This window comes from Hyaena hyaena, unplaced genomic scaffold, assembly GCF_003009895.1.
Source record: "Hyaena hyaena isolate Hyena2069 unplaced genomic scaffold, ASM300989v1 scaffold_35, whole genome shotgun sequence".
Lineage (NCBI taxonomy): Eukaryota > Metazoa > Chordata > Mammalia > Carnivora > Hyaenidae > Hyaena > Hyaena hyaena.
This window is the reverse complement of record NW_024080667.1, coordinates 293,901-311,393: the sequence shown is the minus strand read 5'-3', so window position 1 is coordinate 311,393 and position 17,493 is coordinate 293,901. Positions and strand designations below refer to the sequence as shown.

The following is a 17,493-nucleotide window of genomic DNA, read 5'->3' as shown; positions in this document are numbered from 1 at the left end:
TTGGAGACGACGTGTATTAACATTTCTGATACAACGGTGAACAGAAAGGACCTCAGCAGAGCTGCTGCAGGAAAAAAGAGAAGACAAATTCCTATGTCCAGGTTTATTCACCTGCTTGTGGTGAACCCGTGCTTGTAAATTTGGGTTCATTTACTAGTGGAGGAAAGCTTTTCTTTTCTATTTTAGTATCCTTTGCACTATAAGACTCAACTAAAATCTGAGGACTTCCAACCACAGGAAGCCAACCCTGGCAGCCCCAGGACCTTGCTCTCCCCTTTCCGGCTGCGATGGCTCTGGCTGGAAATTGCCTCTCCCCTTCCTTAGTTTTCCTTCATAGCTCTTACCACGATTTTAAAAAATTATTTGTAAAACTCCCCTGATAAACTACAACAATGCTTAGCAGGGGACACAACATGTTTGTTGTCACTTAAATATCTGAATGAATAAATAATTCTTGTAAACTAACTTAAAACTTTTCTAGAAAAAGGAGAGCTAGAAATAAATAAAATAGTTGGGTCATCTATCCGAAAGTATTTTTTCCATGTGTGCCTGAATTTATTGAATGTGAGGTAGCTATATTTCTAGGTCAACATAAGAATTCTTTTTTAGAAAATGTGATACATGTTTTCAATTCCAAGTACCCAATTTACAAGTAAACCTTTGGAACAAAAGACTATTAAAAGAAAATTTCTCTCTCTGTCCCCCACTCGCCATTTATAAACTGGGATCTTATTTACACATACAAACATACATATACACAATACACCTATATCTTTATATGTGTACATCCTTAAAGTATTAGATATAATATCATACTCCAAACAAGGCCATCTTGGTTGTTACACTAAACACACAATTTGGTCCTGGGACTTTTTCCCTGGTCAGTTTTTCTCTAAAAGAAATTGCAGGATCTACTCAATTTCTGAGTCCCTTCTATGGACCAGGCAATGTTTTAAGCACCTCATTTGCCTTAACGATGTGTCACTCTAGTGAGGAAGGTAGACAAAATCAACCAAGGATATACAATGCCCGGTGCTTACTGATGCTCTGAAGAAAAATTACGCACAAGAAGAGAACGCGGTGACTGAGACGGGGAGGTGCGATTTTAGACAGAGTGCTTCCCGAAGTAGGAAGGGTGTGACAGTATGGGGGACACACATACCAGGAAAGGTAATCAGCAAAGACAGAGTATGAAAACAGAAGGTGACCAACCAGGGACCAAACTGCAGGATCCAGGAAGGACCCCTGCTCCTCCCTCTGGAGTGGCCGACGGCCCGTCCTTGCTGTCCCAGAATACAGGCACGTTTCAGTTTCAAGGGTTTCTGGACACTGATCACTATGGTAAGCACAGAGGACGTTACAAGGACTTCTCCACTTTCCTATTACGTAACAGGAAACATAAGAACTCGTTGATTTCACCGCTTACTGAAGTAAAGGCTCCAAACATGTATCAGTAAACTGATCTATAGCAGTACATGTTAAATTTAATGGGTTAAATTTAAGTTAACATAATAACCTACTTAGTTATTAGCTATTCACTGATCTCATTAAATCAATGTCTCTAACTTTCTAACTCAAACTCACAAGAAATCAGGATTCCCTCCCCTCCCCGATTCATGGCCACAAGCAGCTCTCCTTCCTTCAGTCCATCGCTGAATCATTAACACACACTTCGTGAAAGCCTGCTCCCGGCTGGCCCTGTGCTGTGCGGTGGGGTGCAATGGTTAATAAGGCTGATCCAGCCCCTCTCCTCACAAAGCTCTTTCAGGGAACTGCTCTTTTCCTTCCCCTAATACCTACTACCTTACCCCTGGCCCACGATGACCTTCCCATGCTGGATGGTGGGCGAGCTTCAGGAGTATGACATCCCTCCTCTGGGCCATGTTCTGCACTTAATGTTTCTCATGCAATAGCTCACAATGATCACAGCTAACACTGAAGGATGTTCAGGACACCATTCGGATGCTATTCCAAGCTCTTCCTAGGCATCAGCTCGTTTAATCTTTACACCACCGCCTCCAACTGCGGGCACCTTCACGATCCTCACTTCACAGATGAAACTGAAACCTGTCCACAGTCTCAGCTAGTAAGTGGCAGAGCAAGGATTCAAACCCAGACAGTCAGGTTCGGGGTCTGGATTCTCAAATAGTGTGCTATAGAGCTGTCCCGTCAAGTAACTCTCCCAAGCTACGTGGTTTTAAAGCGGCAAGCCAAGGGGCACCTAAGTGGCTCAGATGGTTGAGCATCCGACTCTTGAGTTCGGGTCATGATCCCAGGGTCATGGGATCAAGCCCTGCATCAGGCTCCAGGCTGAGCGTGGAGCCTGCTTAATTCTTCTCTCTCCCTCTAACCCTCTCTCCCTCTCACACTCTCTAAAATAAAATTTCTAAAAATACATAAAAAATAAAAATAAGAAAAATAAAGTAGCAGAGCCAAGATAAAGTCCAGACAGACTCCAAAGTCCACATTCCAACCACCAAGCCAGGGGGGTGTCGCACAATCATCTAGAGCCACCTTTTGGGGGTCCACAGGGTCAGAGCTATTTTAACAATACTACTAAAATGTTACCTGCCTTTTTCGTTCTTACGCATGTAGAGGGGAGGTTTTCAGGTTTATGACAAATGATGATATCATCATTCCACTGGCTAATTGATGTGTGACTGTCTAATCTTGTGTTTTAAAAATTTCTGAATTATGAATAAGGCCTGTGGTCTAAGTAACTCCTGAACTAGGTCTAGTTCCTGGTTTTGATACTGTAATAAAGTAAGATGCTACCACCGTGAAAAGCTGAGTAAAGAAGAGTACAGGGATGCTCTGTACTGTTTTTGCAACTTGCTGTGAATCTATACTTCCAAAAAACTGTTTAAAGAATTTTTGTTTCGAGGAATGCATTTGGTAGAGCTTGCTCATTCGGTGGGGTGTGTTGGGGGTAGAGCTTGTTAGGACTCTTCATCTTGGGGTCGAGAGTTCAAGCCCCACATGGGTGCAAAGATTACTTCACAGAAAAAAAATTGTTTCAATTTGCCCCATGGTAAATATCCAAAGATCTAATCCACATAAACAAAAAGCCTGAGGATCACTGCACTAAACAGACCACCTCTGCTCTTCCAGCACCTCCCACCTCAGGACCGAGAAGCAGAGAACAGGAGAGATTCTGAGACTAAACCGAAAGGAGGAGGAAGGAGGGCAGGGTCCGCACATTCGCACCCTACCTCCCCAACTTCACTACAGCTGAAGGGGCTGCTCCCTATAGGCACAAGGGGCGGGGAGGGGGGGGGTGCTCACTGTACAGGTTTCACTCTGAATGGCTAAAGGAGGACAAATAAAGTGTACCAGGATAATCCGGGATAAGCAGCTTCAAAAGTAATTAAAGGCAACAACCTATTGTCCATGGCCCTTCGAGGCTCCTGCAAAGGTGAGAAAGAAAAGCAAAAGAGAGTCCCTACCCCTTGCTTTAAGCACCAGGGAGGTGGGGCCAAGACCTACCCAGCAGGAGGGCGCCCCTCTGCCCGCAGGGCTCTGGGCCTCTGCCCCGCCCTAAGGAAGCCGGTCCCAGGTCCCACCAGGCAGGATGTCCCCTAAGGCTCCAGCACCACACTCCCCGCCTCTCCCAGCACTTTGCACTTTGTAAGCACTTACCGGCTGGCTGGTTTAACGGCCTCTCCACCAGAGGCAAGTCTAGGCTGCAGACCCAGGGGACAGGTTCTGTTTCACTCACCACTGCACCCGGCGCCTGGCACAGGATGCCCAGCTCCGAGCGGCGGTTGCTGTCAACAAACAAACAAGTGTCTGGCAGCCCATGCCGGAGGTCTGGGTGCACAGAGATGGCTGCACAAGCACACAGACTCAACCGGTCATGAAGTCCAGGGGAGTGGATGAGATCAGAGAAGAGAGGCAAGCGAGGACAAAGCCCTCAGGATGCCACTATCTAAGAGTGGGAGATAAGACCAGGCACGATGTCACAGAGGCAGAAAGGGCACCAAACACGACGTCCGAAGGGCTGGGGAAGAGGCTCAATGAAGGGGGAGAAGTCGACGGTCAAATCTGCCGGTGAGCTTGCAGTATGTGTCATACCTGAGCCCTTCTCCAATTCCCACTGCCACGGTCACCCTTCCGGCCAGATATAACACAGCAATCCCCTCACCCTATGAAGGCCCGGCGAGCGCCCCGCGCGCTAGCGCTGCAGTACCAAGGAAAGCAGCAGCGAAGACAAGATGGGTCCTGCCCACCTGACAGGGTGGCCACTGGGGCCAGTGTAATAAAGAGTGTGATAAAGAGATGAGGAGGGGGGACTGTCCTAGTCAGGACAGCTGCAGGGAGGGGGACATCTCAGAGAAGATCACACCCACAGACACGTGGACTTGAAAGATGAGAACAGCCACGAGTTAAGGACTGAGCATTCCTGGGAAACGTTCTGAGGGGACAAAGGGCTTGGCCAGTTCAGGAACAAAATGAGACCACTGTGGCCAGGTCAGAGTGAGCCAGGGAGAGGGCAGAGGTGGCTGCGCCCACAACCTGCAGAACCTTGCAGGCCAGGGTAGGGGGAGACCGGAGCGCATATGGAGAGCAGCGGGACGCAGCAGCAGAAGGTCTGGGCAGGGGAGTGGCGTGACAGGATGAGAAGGTCTTCTGGTTTCCAGCCAATACTCTATTCAACTTCTCTAAACCCTCTGCTTTCTTGATTCATCATCCTATAAAGCATCTGGCTCAGAATTCTTTTTTTAAACTTTCTAAATAAACCCAGTATTACTTTCCTGGTTGTAGAGTCTTTCAAGGTTGAAGAAGAGCCAAGTACATTAGGGACTAAGAGCTCTTCTCAACCTGACATGCCCCTGAAGGAGGGTTCTGCTGCCTCCTAGTGAGTCTGTAACTGCTGAGACTGAGCTGCCAAATGTCAAACCACCTTTGTCCAAGGCAGTGAAGTATGGAGCCACAGCCCTTCACGTCAGGTGGGGGTTTGCCTGGTCTAGCCACAGCCTTAAAAAAAAAAAAAAAAATTCTATTGGAAGAAATCGCAGAAAAATCTCAATTTTACTCTCAAAGTTCCTCCCTCATCCCTACAGGCACCACTCTCTGGAGGTCCTCCTACTCCCTGGTGTCTTTCACAGGTCAGGCTATCAGCCAGCAGGACCCCCAGACCACTGACCCTCCTGGTCCTCAAGCCCTCTGACCAGTCAGCATCTTCTACATCCTTCCAGGTGTAGTTCAAATCCATTCATCCATGAAGACATTCCAAACAACTCACGATAACTGCCCACTTTTCTAATTCTCTATATGGTCAGGTTTATGTTGTATGAATACGGTACTCAAGGCATTCAGAGAAGGGTCCCACAGGGAGAGAGACCATCGGCAAAGCAGTAGTCAATAAGGGGGCTTCAGTGATAGTCCAGAGAAGTAATGCCTTGGTCTGAACTAAAGCACGAACAGTGCTTCGAAAGCATGTTATAGGGCAGAATCAGCACTTGCTAACGAGCTGAAAATAATGGTGATGATGATACCTGCAGTGTTTCCTACATGCCAGGCGCTGGCCTTTACGTTCATTAACTCATTTACTCTTGACCACAACTGTATTATCTCTCTCTCTGTTTACTTACTTAACAGGTAAGTAAGTAAATACTAAGAGGTCAAGTGACTTGCCCAAGGTCACATGGATGGAGTGGAAAAGCCAGGACTGAAGGTAAAAGGGAGTCACCAGACAGCAAAGGTAAGGAAGAGCAAAACAATCCTATGACCTTTTTTTCTACTAAATCACTGATATCAGAGTAACAAAAACGTAAACCTTCTTGCCGGAGTCCCCCCACAGTTATTTAAGGAAATGTCATCCAAGGTGCTAATTCTTTTTCAAATTTCAGAAATAATCTAATATTTTCATTCACAAAGCCAATGTCCCAGGTCTTATAAAAATTGCCAAATTATCTAGTAGAATACATGGTTCAAAATGAGATTTCAGTGCCATCATTATTAAACATGTTAATTTCCTAAACTATACATTCATTAATTGAGGCTTAAGTCATAACACATAGGAATCACCTTACACAGAAGTCTCTTTATAAATAGCCTGAAATATCAAACGTGCATTTATAACTACTTATAAAAGTATAACTCTGTATTAATAGGCTAAAACAGCAAAAGTCGTTTCAATGTTTTATACCCCATTATGCATATATACATAGGATAAGGGAAAAAAAAGTGGGGAAGGTACCAGAAACCAAATGTAGAAAACCATCTAAGGCTTTCCCAAATCTTTGGAAACACATCTATGAACAGATTTATCTAAAAGGTCACATGGTCCCATGTCCCCCATAAAACATCCTCTGTGAAAGGAGTAAACTACTGATTCCATCTACAATGACATGGATGAATCTCAAAAACACTACGCTGATCAAAAGGAGACAAACACGGGTGCGTGGGTGGCTCTGTCAGTAGAATGTCTGACTCATGATTTCAGCTCAGGTCATGATCTCAGAATTCATAGGATTGAGCCTCACTTCAGGCTCTGTACTGACAGTGCAGAGCCTGCTAGTCTGCTTGGGATTCTCTCTCTCTCTCTCTCTCTCTCTGTTGTACCCCTGCTCATGCTCTAATAAATAAACTTAAAAAAAAAGGGGGGGGAGGGGGACAAATACAAAAGGGCAAGTACTAATGATTCCACTCATGTGAAATTCTAGAACAGGAAAAACCGATCCACAGGGACAGAAAGCCTAAGCCAAGAGTGCCTGCCTGAGGGGAGGTCTGAGGGAAACACTAACTGCAGAGCAGTGGGAAAGAGTTTTGGGGGTGAGGGAAGTATTCTGTACTTTGAGAGAATTGAGTGCAGGTATTTGTCAAACTTAAGACTTAGACACTTCAAATACGTACATGTAAAAAAACTGTTAGGGGTGCCTAGATCGCTCAGTAATTGAAACATCCAACTTTGGCTCAGGTCATGATCTCCCAGTTTGTGAGTTCAAGACCTGTGTCGGGCTCTGTGTTGACAGCTCAGAGCCTGGAGCCTGTTTCTGACTCTGTGTCTCCCTCTCTCTCTGTCCTTCCCCTGTTCACACATGCTTTCGCTTGTGCGTGCTCTCTCTCTCTCAAAAATAAACATTATAAAAAATACAAATGAAATGTTTTAAAGTTTATTTATTTATTTTGAGAGTGTGCAGAAAGAGCAGAGAGAGAGAGAATTCCAAGCAGGCTCTGCACTAGGGCCTGAACTCACAAACCGTGAGATCATGACCTGAGCTGAAATCAAGAGTCAGTCACTTAACCAACTGAGCCAGCCAGGGACCTCTCAAATGAGTACATTTTAATGCACACAAGTTATACCTCAATGTTGGGTCTTTAAAGTAAAATAAATAAATGAGTTATACACTCTCATTTTAAAGTTTCTCATGTGAGACTTTAATGATCCCAGAAATAATGGATAAAAATACTCATGCCGTAGAAAAAAAAACAATGTTTTTAATCAAAATTTTTTTCAAACCCAACTCAAGCATTCCTCTGCTCAAACCCTCCAACGGTTTCCCATCTCCCTAGGCAAAGTCTCCTTTGATCTTTACAACCACAGAGCTGAGCCCACACCTCTCCTCCTTCATCTGCTCTGCTCCAGACACAGAGCTGCCCTAGAACCAGCCTGCTCCACTCCCTACCCACCCCCCCACCTCTTCAACACACATCCACTGGCATCAGGAAGGTAACTCCACTACATAGCATTATATAGCATGACATTGGCACTGGCTGCTGTTACATGAGGCTGCATGTACCATCTGACATAGGCAATATATGCTAATGTTTTTATTTTTAAAAATATAAAAATAAGCAAGTTTTACTGATATTTCATTTAAATTTGTATCAGAAACTCTTTTTACATACTCCATCTAGAAAACGACCATAAATGATCATACCCGTTTTCACCAATTTAATTAAAGCACCTAGTTTCTTAAACACCAACTTTTTTTTAATATTTTTGAGAGAGACAGAGAATGAGTGGGGGAGGAGGGCAGAGAGCGAGGGAGACCCAGAATCTGAAGCAGGCTCCAGGCTCTGAGCTGTCAGTACAAAGCCCAATGGGGGGCTCGAACCCAGGAACCATGAGATCATGACCCAAGGCGAAGTGGGACACTCAACTGACTGAGCCACCCAGGCGCTCCTCAAACATCAACATAAACATCAACACTGGAGAGCGCCAGCAGCGGCTGACAGAGGTGCTTAGGCTGAACACGCCTCCACACTGAGAATGTGTCAGTGTCACACTAAGACACATACAGTCTACAAGAGACTAATGATAATCACCACAGTTCACCGTTGTTAGCAGCAAAAGACACCCAAGAATCAGAGTACTAATACTTCAAATACTATGAACAACTCTCCTATGTTTAAACTTGCGAACAAGACTAATCTGGGAGCAAACAATGGGGGGGAGAGGGGATGAAATAAGCTTCAGTTTATTGAAACAGCATTAAATTGTGTTTGGTTAAGGAATAAGCAGAATATGACCGCAATTACAATAAAGAAATGGGGGCACTGAACAAAAAACCTTTACGCGGTCTCTAGGAAACGATAGTAGTCAAATAGTTCTAAAACACATAAAAAAGCACCCTCTTTCAAAAAGCTGGCAGGCCTGGGGCGCCTGGGTGGCTCAGTCAGTTGAGTGTCTGACTTCGGTGGGTCATGATCTCACGGTTCGTGGGTTCGAGCCCCGCTTCAGGTTCTGTGCTGATAGCTCAGAGCCTGGAGCCTGTTTCAGATTCTGTGTCTCCCTCTCTCTTCGCCCCTCCCTCGCTCATGCTCTGTCTCTGTCTCAAAAATAAATGAAAACTATAAAAAAAAAAAGTTTAAACAAAAAGCTGGCAGGCCCATTAAACTGACTGAAGAAACTATCCTCAAATACGACGTTAATCTCAATAGAGAAAAAACATATTACTATACTCTTGCCCAATAAAGAGAAAGGTGATACTCTAAAAACTGGAAATCAGATCACATCACTGTCCAGTGGCTTCCCAGTGCACTAAGAATAAAACATAAGTTTCCTCCTGTGGCCCTTAAGGCTCTATAAATCTGACCCCCACCTCTCGCCAACTTCGTCTTGTCTGAGTCCCCCTGATGTTTGCCATGCTCCAGGCCCTGGCCTGCTCTGTGTCCTTGAACCAGCAAGCTCATTCCCACCTCAGCACCTCTGCACTCACTCCTGACTCGCTCTACCTAGAATTTTCTTTCCCTGGATCTTCATATACCTGGTTCTTGGCTATCACTTGAGTCTCTGTTTTCACTGTCAGTTACCTCTTTAGAGCGGCCTCCCCCAACCATGTAATCCAAAGAAACTAAACCCGGACCTCCCCGCCTCCTTTCATCATTCTTTATCTCGCTGCCTTGTTTCCCTGTCTCCATGGCACTTTTCACGATCTAAAATGGTCTTGTCTTCTGCTCTTTTAACAGTCTCAGTCTAGCAGGTAAGCTGCAAGAGCAGAGCCCTGGCCTATCTAGTTCACGGCAGAATCCACAACACACCGGGGTGCCGTCGCGGCAGGATGAATGAGGGAGCAAATGAACACTCCAAACAGCGAAGAGAATGGAACTAGGGACGGCTTATCGTAGTTCTCAGGGTTGGATCTGCAGCATCCAGTGATTAAAAGCTTCCTTTGTTATTTTACTGCACAAAACTTTTATTTAAAATCTGGAGGTCTAAGCTGCTAAGCTGTTTTGCTGCAGGCTACTGGCAATACTGTAGATGGCTGATCTGGATGTAGAAATGCTGCAATAGTAAGCTACTATTGCTGATAGAAAGTTTCAAGTATTAGTAACAACCTGAGTTATGCAACTGGCAAAGATTCTTTTAAAAAAAATTCTTAAAAAAAAAACATGTGACTCAATAAATCAGAGATCAAGGCAGCTGTATCACCTCATTAGAGCTAAAACTTACACAATGGCCCATGTCAATTGTATCTCAATAAAGCTGGGGAAAAAAAAATCACTGAGGCCATACCCAAGACCCCACAGTTCCCCTCTCCCTCCCCAGGCACCCACCGCACAGGATCGCACCGCCTCCCAGCCAGCCCCTAACACCAGAGTTTTACTTCACATGTGGCCAAATGACTAACTTTGGCTAATGAGATGTTGAGTAGAAGGGATGTGCATTGAGACAAAGCCTTCATCATCTCTGGTTCTTAAGCAACTACAACGGCAGATCCACACAGGATGTGTAGCAAGACCAAGAAATAAACGGATGCTGATTTAAGCTCCTGAGATTCTGGAGCTGCTTTTTAGCACAGCATAACAGAGCTCATCCTGACTGAGAACGGCAGTATAACATGGTGACTAAGAACCTTAGCATTGGAATTTGACGAGTTGAGGGTATGAATCTGAGCTCTATCACTTACTGTTTGAGTGGGCGTGGGCAAGCCATGGCTACCTCTCTGGGCCTTAACTGCCTTCGTCCATAAAACTGTTATAATACCTACACTTCACAGAGTGGCTGCAAAGACTAAGTTAGTGAGAAAGTACATGTGCAATATTTAGTGGAGTGCCCGGCATGCTGGTTAAGCACTCAGTAGACAGGAAGTGGTATTAAACTAGCATATCCATTTTAAGCTACTATGAGCATATTCGCTTTATGGAACTTTGCTCACCTTTGATATCCTATAAAGTAAAGCATTCTAAACTCCTTATTCAATGAGAGTCATTTATAAGATTCTCCTAGATAAATTCCTAGGTAAATCTATGGAGGGAAAAAGAAGGAAAACAGTGGAACATCTCAAAAGTTACACATTGTGACGGGTGTGGAGCACTACTGAAGTAAAGGATAGCTGTGACTTAAAATGGAGAGAAAAGACAATGGGAGAAGGAAGCTGGGAAGCAAAATGGCTCTCCTCTTGTCGGCCACCCAGCCCGGACTGGGTTAGAAGGAACAAAGGCTCACAGGCAAAGCAAGTGGAGTTCCAAGTCAGGGAAGATAAGAGAAGGGGTAAGTGTTGAAGGGAGAACAAACTGGAAGAGAAAGAAGGACAAGGAACATGTGGATGTTGGGGCCGTGTGCAGCCCGCGGCTGGGCTCAGAGAGCGGGCCTGGTGAGCTACCACCGCAGGAACGACTTGGAACACACGGGTAGGACGGAGCAGTTCTGAATGTCGCTTTAACAGTCAGTGCTTAATATACCACAAGACTCTCGAGCCTGTTGTTTCTTCTAAAGGACTAATTTACAAGCGGTGTGGTCTGCTCGCTCAGAGGGTCCTCCGGTCCCTAAAATCCGCCCGGCAAACACAGATGAACGGAAGAAGGGTGCGGTGCCACTGTCTTCGAGACCATTCCCACCATGAGAGACGGACACAAGTCTGACTGCTAAAATTCATCCAAGCAAAGATGCTTGGTGCCTACAGGGAATAATCTGACCCTTAACATCACCGTTAAGATTTTAATTAAAAATCATTCTGGTTCAGGGGTGCTTGGCTGGCTCAGTTGGTAGAGCATGCGGCTCTTGACCTCAGGGTTGTGAGTTTGAGCCCCACGTTGGGTATAGGGATTGCTTAAATAAATAAACTTAAAAAAAAAAATCAATCCGATTCAAGTTAAATTTTTTTAATATTTTTATTTATTTCTAGGAGAGAGAGAGAGAGAGAGACAGCATGAGCAGGGGAGGCTCAGAGAGAGAGGGAGACACAGACTCTGAAACAGGCTCCAGGCTCTGAGCTGGCAGTCAGCACAGAGCCCGACGTGGGGCTCGAACCCACAAACCGCGAGATCATGACCTAAGCGAAAGCCGGACGCTTAACTGACTAAGCCACCCAGGCGCCCCCAAGTTAAAATTTTTTTAATATCCGAATTTTTGTGTAGTTACTTTGAAGTTTCTCAAGGACTGATTGCACATCTTCACTGGCTGAAAACAGGAAAAATAAATATAAAAGGAAAAAATATAAAATGTCCTGAAATAATCCTTAACTTTTAAAAATTACTGAGACAAGCGTTGAAAAACACTCATAGATTTTATGCCATGACATAATAATCAGGTCTCAATATCATGCAACTGGTATCCCTCAGATAATGAAAATATAACTAAAGATGCTGAAAATTTTTCTCAAGAAAAGTGGACAATTTTTATAATCCAAATGAAAGTTTCATTACTACCAGACCACTTAAATTACATCCAAATCAGAAATGTGCTAACCATTAGAAACATAAGAGGACACTTTTCCCCTGATATTTGGCATTTGGCATCAAAGGCAGTCTTCTGCAGATCTGATATTAAAACTTGTCAAAAACAAAATGAAACTGTAAAAGAGCCAAAAAAGAAATGGTTATTGCTACAACTCTTCTGAATGGCATGTGGACTTTTCTCTACACACAAGGTCACTTGATATAAGGGGAACCACAGAGTTAAAAAGGTGAGGTGTCAAATAGGTCGAACTGTGTTAGAAATAAAATATTAGTAGCCTGCTATGGTGTAAGAATTAATACATTATTAAGCCTCAGGGCAGAGTTGTAGCCACCTGAGAGAACTGGCCGCTGAGCAGCAATACAACAAAAGCATTGTCAACATTTGGATTCCACTTTGTTTTGTTTTTTAATTTTTTTTAATGTTTTTTTACTTTTGAGAGAGAGAGAGAGAGAGAGCGTGAGCAGGGGAGGGTCAGAGAGAGAGGGAGACACAGAATCCAAAGACAGGCTCCAGGCTCTGAGCTAGCTGTCAGCACAGAGCCCGACGTGGGGCTCGAACCCACAAACCGTGAGATCATGACCTGAGCCGAAGTCGGACACTTAACCGACCGAGCCACCCAGGCACCCCTGGATTCCACTTTGGAAGCACTTGCAATTGTTCTAATCCAGAATTAAGACCCTTCTAACAATAGATCCTAGGCGGGAGAAAAGCAAGTTGCTTTGGGTGACCGGGTTCACATATAGAAGCAGTCTTAAGATAGAAAAAGAAATGAAATCCAGGACATGTATGTGCACATAACTTTGAGGAACAATGACGAGAGCAATCCACTGTTCTCTTTTCCCCTCCCCCATATGACCATTTCAAAAATAATCTGGCTTCAAAAGCATGTCAGTAAATCTGCAAGTTGTAAAATAATAGGAACCATGTGCCCCATGTGTTCGCCAGATTCATTTTTTATGATGTATGGTCCTCCGCGTTAAAATAAACGTATTTTTGATAAAGTAATGAAATGAAATCAAAAGAATCCATTCCAAAAAATTCACATCTCTCAATGCAACCCGGGACTGAACTTTACTAAACACAGCCCACCCTAATAAAAGTGGGACTCCAGTTAGAAGCACCTGCACATGATGAAAAGGTGTCCAAAATCTCAGATAGTGAGGGATATAACATATTTTCAAGTCTCATAGTTTTAAGCTCAACACTACAAATTAGACTTCACATTTTTAAGTTTGTCTTTCATATTTTGTACGTTTGTGAAGATCTCAATAAAGTTTCTAAAACCCATGAATTTCTGTAACTACAAGTAAAGTAATAAGCCAGAAAATAAGAATCCTAGTTTAGAATACATTAAGTCCATATAACTGGTTTTACTTATCAGAGCAGCCCTGAGGCTCCAGAAATCTCCACAGCATAACTGTTTGATCCCCAAGTAGCTCACACCCGCTTCTACTGAGAAACACATCTTACGTTTCAGTATCTGCCTTCTTGTCTGCATTCTATTAACAGGGTTTTCAAGGACAGAGTGCTTATAAAGTTTCCCACTTGATCAGTTTCAGTCTCTAAAAATAAATTTCAATCTTTCCTTTTCAACCAATGGATAGTTTACAAAATAAAAAAAAAATTAAAAATGAAAGCTTGATACGCTTCAAAACAAAACCAAAAAAATGAACACTACAGCGTGGCAGGGGAAAGGTACAAACAGAAAGTCTGAACTAAGGTGTCAAAGAATCGGTCCCCTGCACAGGCTTCCTCTGAAATGCCAAGCCACACCCAAACAGAGCACACGCCACTCCACCAACAAACGCACACTATGAAAGCAATGAATTAGTTAATGGTGCAAAGAAACAGAAAAGAAAATCGGGGAAATGAATGTGTGTGCTTTGATCTTTCAAAAACCAAGAACTGGTCTAGCATCTAGGTAATGTATTCGTATAAATTCTTATTTTGAAACTCACCTGATTCATTTTCAATTCCTGTTGTGTTCTGAAAAGTTACACACAATAAAGAAACTTCTTTGATTACATGAGCCCTAAAAAGAAAAACAGACAATTGTAATATGTACCTGCCTACACATTTACAGTGATTTAAAACCACATACAGAACTGAAGAGTTTGCTCAAAGGGCTATTCATAAAGCAACTCCGTGCCAGATCAACTTCAATCTATGCTGAGAGCTTACTTCGCAGATTTATTATCTACAATAAAATAGATTTCTTACTAATCTTTACTAGGCCCTCATTGTACTCTACAATTGAAAGCAGACTCATTAGAATGACATCAAATTTTTGCTGTGAAATTGCATCATTCCTAAGAAGAAACAGATTAGCTCTGTTAATAGAAACACAAAGCATTGCTGAGTAATTTATTATGCAATGTAAATGTTTTTCTTTTACGTATATCAATACTGTGTTGAATGCAAACACAATTAGACCCTTTACATTATTTAGTTTTTCAAGTTCCTGAAGTAGAAAGGTGCATTTACTAACATTTCCATGGGGAGTTCTCTTTGAGGAATAAAACAGAAACCTTGTAGGAAAATACAAGTGTTTGCATAGAAACTGTTTGGAAAGAACTGTAATATTCCTTTAAAACCTTTATTCGTATACTCACAGTACACTAAAACGATAAGACAAAATCATTTCTTGTAAATGCATGTGACATACACATTTCTAAATGACGATCTACAAAGACAGTCTTTTCTGCCATGTACACCCTAGGAGTCGCTGAAAGTCACTCCCAGTAAATGAAAATGTGCTGCTTTAAGTAGCACTTCCGCGGAGACATTATAAATGTTTCCGGCAGGTACAGGCACACATATCATCAGGCATGGGCCTCCTGTTTTTTCATGAACTTGCTTTAACAAAGTATCCTTCCTCCCTAGATCCACAAGGCGCCTGCTCACATTGCAGAACTTTATGTTCTAATCGTTAATAAACCAAGTAACGGGACATTCTTCATCTCAGAACATGCTGCCTGCCCACTATCATAAAAACCAGTGCTTTGACATTTTACCCCAGTTTATTAATACAAACAGTCTTGAGTTTTTTCCCCCCTTGCGCTGTTTAAACACACTCACCTTGATCAGCTTTAATAATCAAAGGTACTATATTTAAGTTAGGACCTCGTCATCTGAACTAGTTTTTATTCACAACTGGCATGGGGAAATGTATCCCGTAACTTGCCTCTTGTTAGAGAGCTCAGTGCTAGCCAAACCAATATAAACTCTTCATGAGGAAAGACTCAGGGAACAAGATTTCAGATAACTGGAGGTTAGCCCATGAGGTCCATTCCTTTAAATCTGAATCCTGAGCATCTTTCTCACATATATTTAACATGTCTTTCCGTAGTATACATCTCCCATTGAACATAATCAATCCTTTTCTATGAGACTCGAAAGCATTATAAAGTTCAAAGTGTATTGGGGTGTCAAACAGTGATGAGGTTAGTGGCCCGAGGGGTGCTCCCCTCCACCCCCTCTGTCACCAATGCCTACTGAATGCCACACAGTCCACTTGGAGGGCTGTGAGGGACACCCTGGCACCCAGAAGTGAATAACATGTCAGCGGTTTCACCTGCCCTCTTACTAAGTTTTTATGGATGGATTTGGTAACATCGGCCACAAGGAGTTCTCTTTAAGGAACAAAACAAAACAAAAAAGTGCAGTAAAATGCCAATACTGTAATGAAAGATCTTTTGCAAAGACGTATGATGCTTTACCATTTCCTGGTCTTGTCCTTCCCATGAGAATCTTCGGTACCATCATCATAACTATCACTTACGATGCTCCTCCTAAGACCAGCAGGTACTGTGTGCTACCTTCATGTCAATCAGCCCTGCTGATTTTTACAAAGTTAAGTACTAGCACCCTCAACTAACAAGGAGATTAGGATAACTCAGCCACAATCTAATAACTGGTTTCTGCTATTGCTTCTTTTTTAAAAAATTGTTTACTTATTTATTCTGAGAGAGAATGGGAGAGAGAGAATCCCAAGCAGGCTCCATGCTGTAAGGACAGAGCCCAACGTGGGGCTCGATCTCATGAACCGTGAGATCACGACCTGAGCCAAAATCAAGGGTTGGACGCTTAACCAACTGAGTCGCCCAGGCACCCCTCTGCTATTGCTTTTCTTTTCTTTTTTTTTTTTAGTGTTTATTTATTTTTGAGACAGAGCGTGAGCAGGGGAGGGGCAGAGAGAGATGGAGACACAGAATCTGAAGCAGGCTCCAGGCTCTGAGCTGTCCAGAGAGCTGTCCCTGATGCAGGGCCCGAACTCACAAACCATGAAATCACCACCTGAGCCGAAGTCGGATGCTCAACCAACTGAGCCATCTAGGCGCCCCTCTGCTATGGCTTCTTCACCATACTTCACCAACTTTTACTCCCTCTTCCCCTTAACACCTACAATGTGTGTGTCAACCAGTTTTCAGCAGTAGGCAGAAAATTCCTGCCCTCTAGGGGAAGGGACCCACAGACCTGCAACAAAAAAATTAGTAAGATGTGCAATAGATCAGATAACGAAAGTGCTTTAGGGAAAAATAAAGAGGTGGTAGGGAGAGGGAGGCAGTGAAACCGACAGAAAGTATGGTCAGAAAAGGCTGCTGTAAGAAAAGGACATCTGCATAAAAGCCGGAAGAAGAGCTGTGGGCCAGGAAGGTATGGGGAAGGAGCATCCTAAGGAAGGGGGAACATGAAGTGAGAAACCCCATTCGGCAGCGTGCCTGGGTGTCTGAGAGAGGGCAAGGATGGAGACAGGGAAAGTGGAGGAGGTGATTCAGAAAGGTGTGGGGAGGGGCGGGGGAGGTACATAAAGTATGGGCTTAGTAAGGGAAGCACTGTTCACCAGAACAGCTAGAGCTTTTCCCTTCAGGGATGGAACACCCCCCCCCCCCGCCCCGCATTGGGAGGCTCAAGGGGGCTGATCTAATGTGACTTAAGTTTAAAAAGAGAACAGGGTGCAGGCAGGCAGACCTCTTAGGAGGCTAATGTGCCAATCTAGGTAGGAGATGATGGTGGCTTGGTCCATACAGTAAAGAGATGTGAGAAGTAATCAGATCCTGGATGTATTTTAAAAACAGAGCCCTCAAAATCCGCTGCCACAGGCGATGTTAGGTAAGAAAGAAGAGCAAGTCAGGGAGGACACCAAGATTTTCATCCTAAGGACACAGAAGGATGCAGCTGCCATTTTCCTTCATCGAAGGGGATGATGCCTCCTCCTTTCCATCTGCTTTTCATTGCTTTTCTCCTCTTCACTTAACATTTTCTTCCTTTCCTTTCCCTCCCCTTTTGTAGTTGCTGGCTCACAGGGACAAATAACTGAGATACCATGGCCTCTAATCCCAAAGAACTCAAATACTAAAGTA

At 43.7% G+C, this 17,493-nt stretch overlaps 1 protein-coding gene across 4 annotated transcripts in view; it reads right to left on the bottom strand.

Annotated features, from left to right (window-relative positions):
- The window catches only part of PRDM2 (PR/SET domain 2), a 122,946-nt gene that overhangs the window by 94,115 nt on the left and 11,338 nt on the right, over positions 1–17,493 (bottom strand). For all 4 annotated transcript variants that reach the window (XM_039228952.1, XM_039228945.1, XM_039228946.1 and 1 more), the window contains exon 2: positions 14,089–14,162. In XM_039228952.1, the coding sequence (XP_039084883.1) occupies positions 14,089–14,097 (9 nt within the window). In that variant the 5' untranslated portion in view covers positions 14,098–14,162. The remainder of the gene's footprint in view (positions 1–14,088; positions 14,163–17,493) is intronic.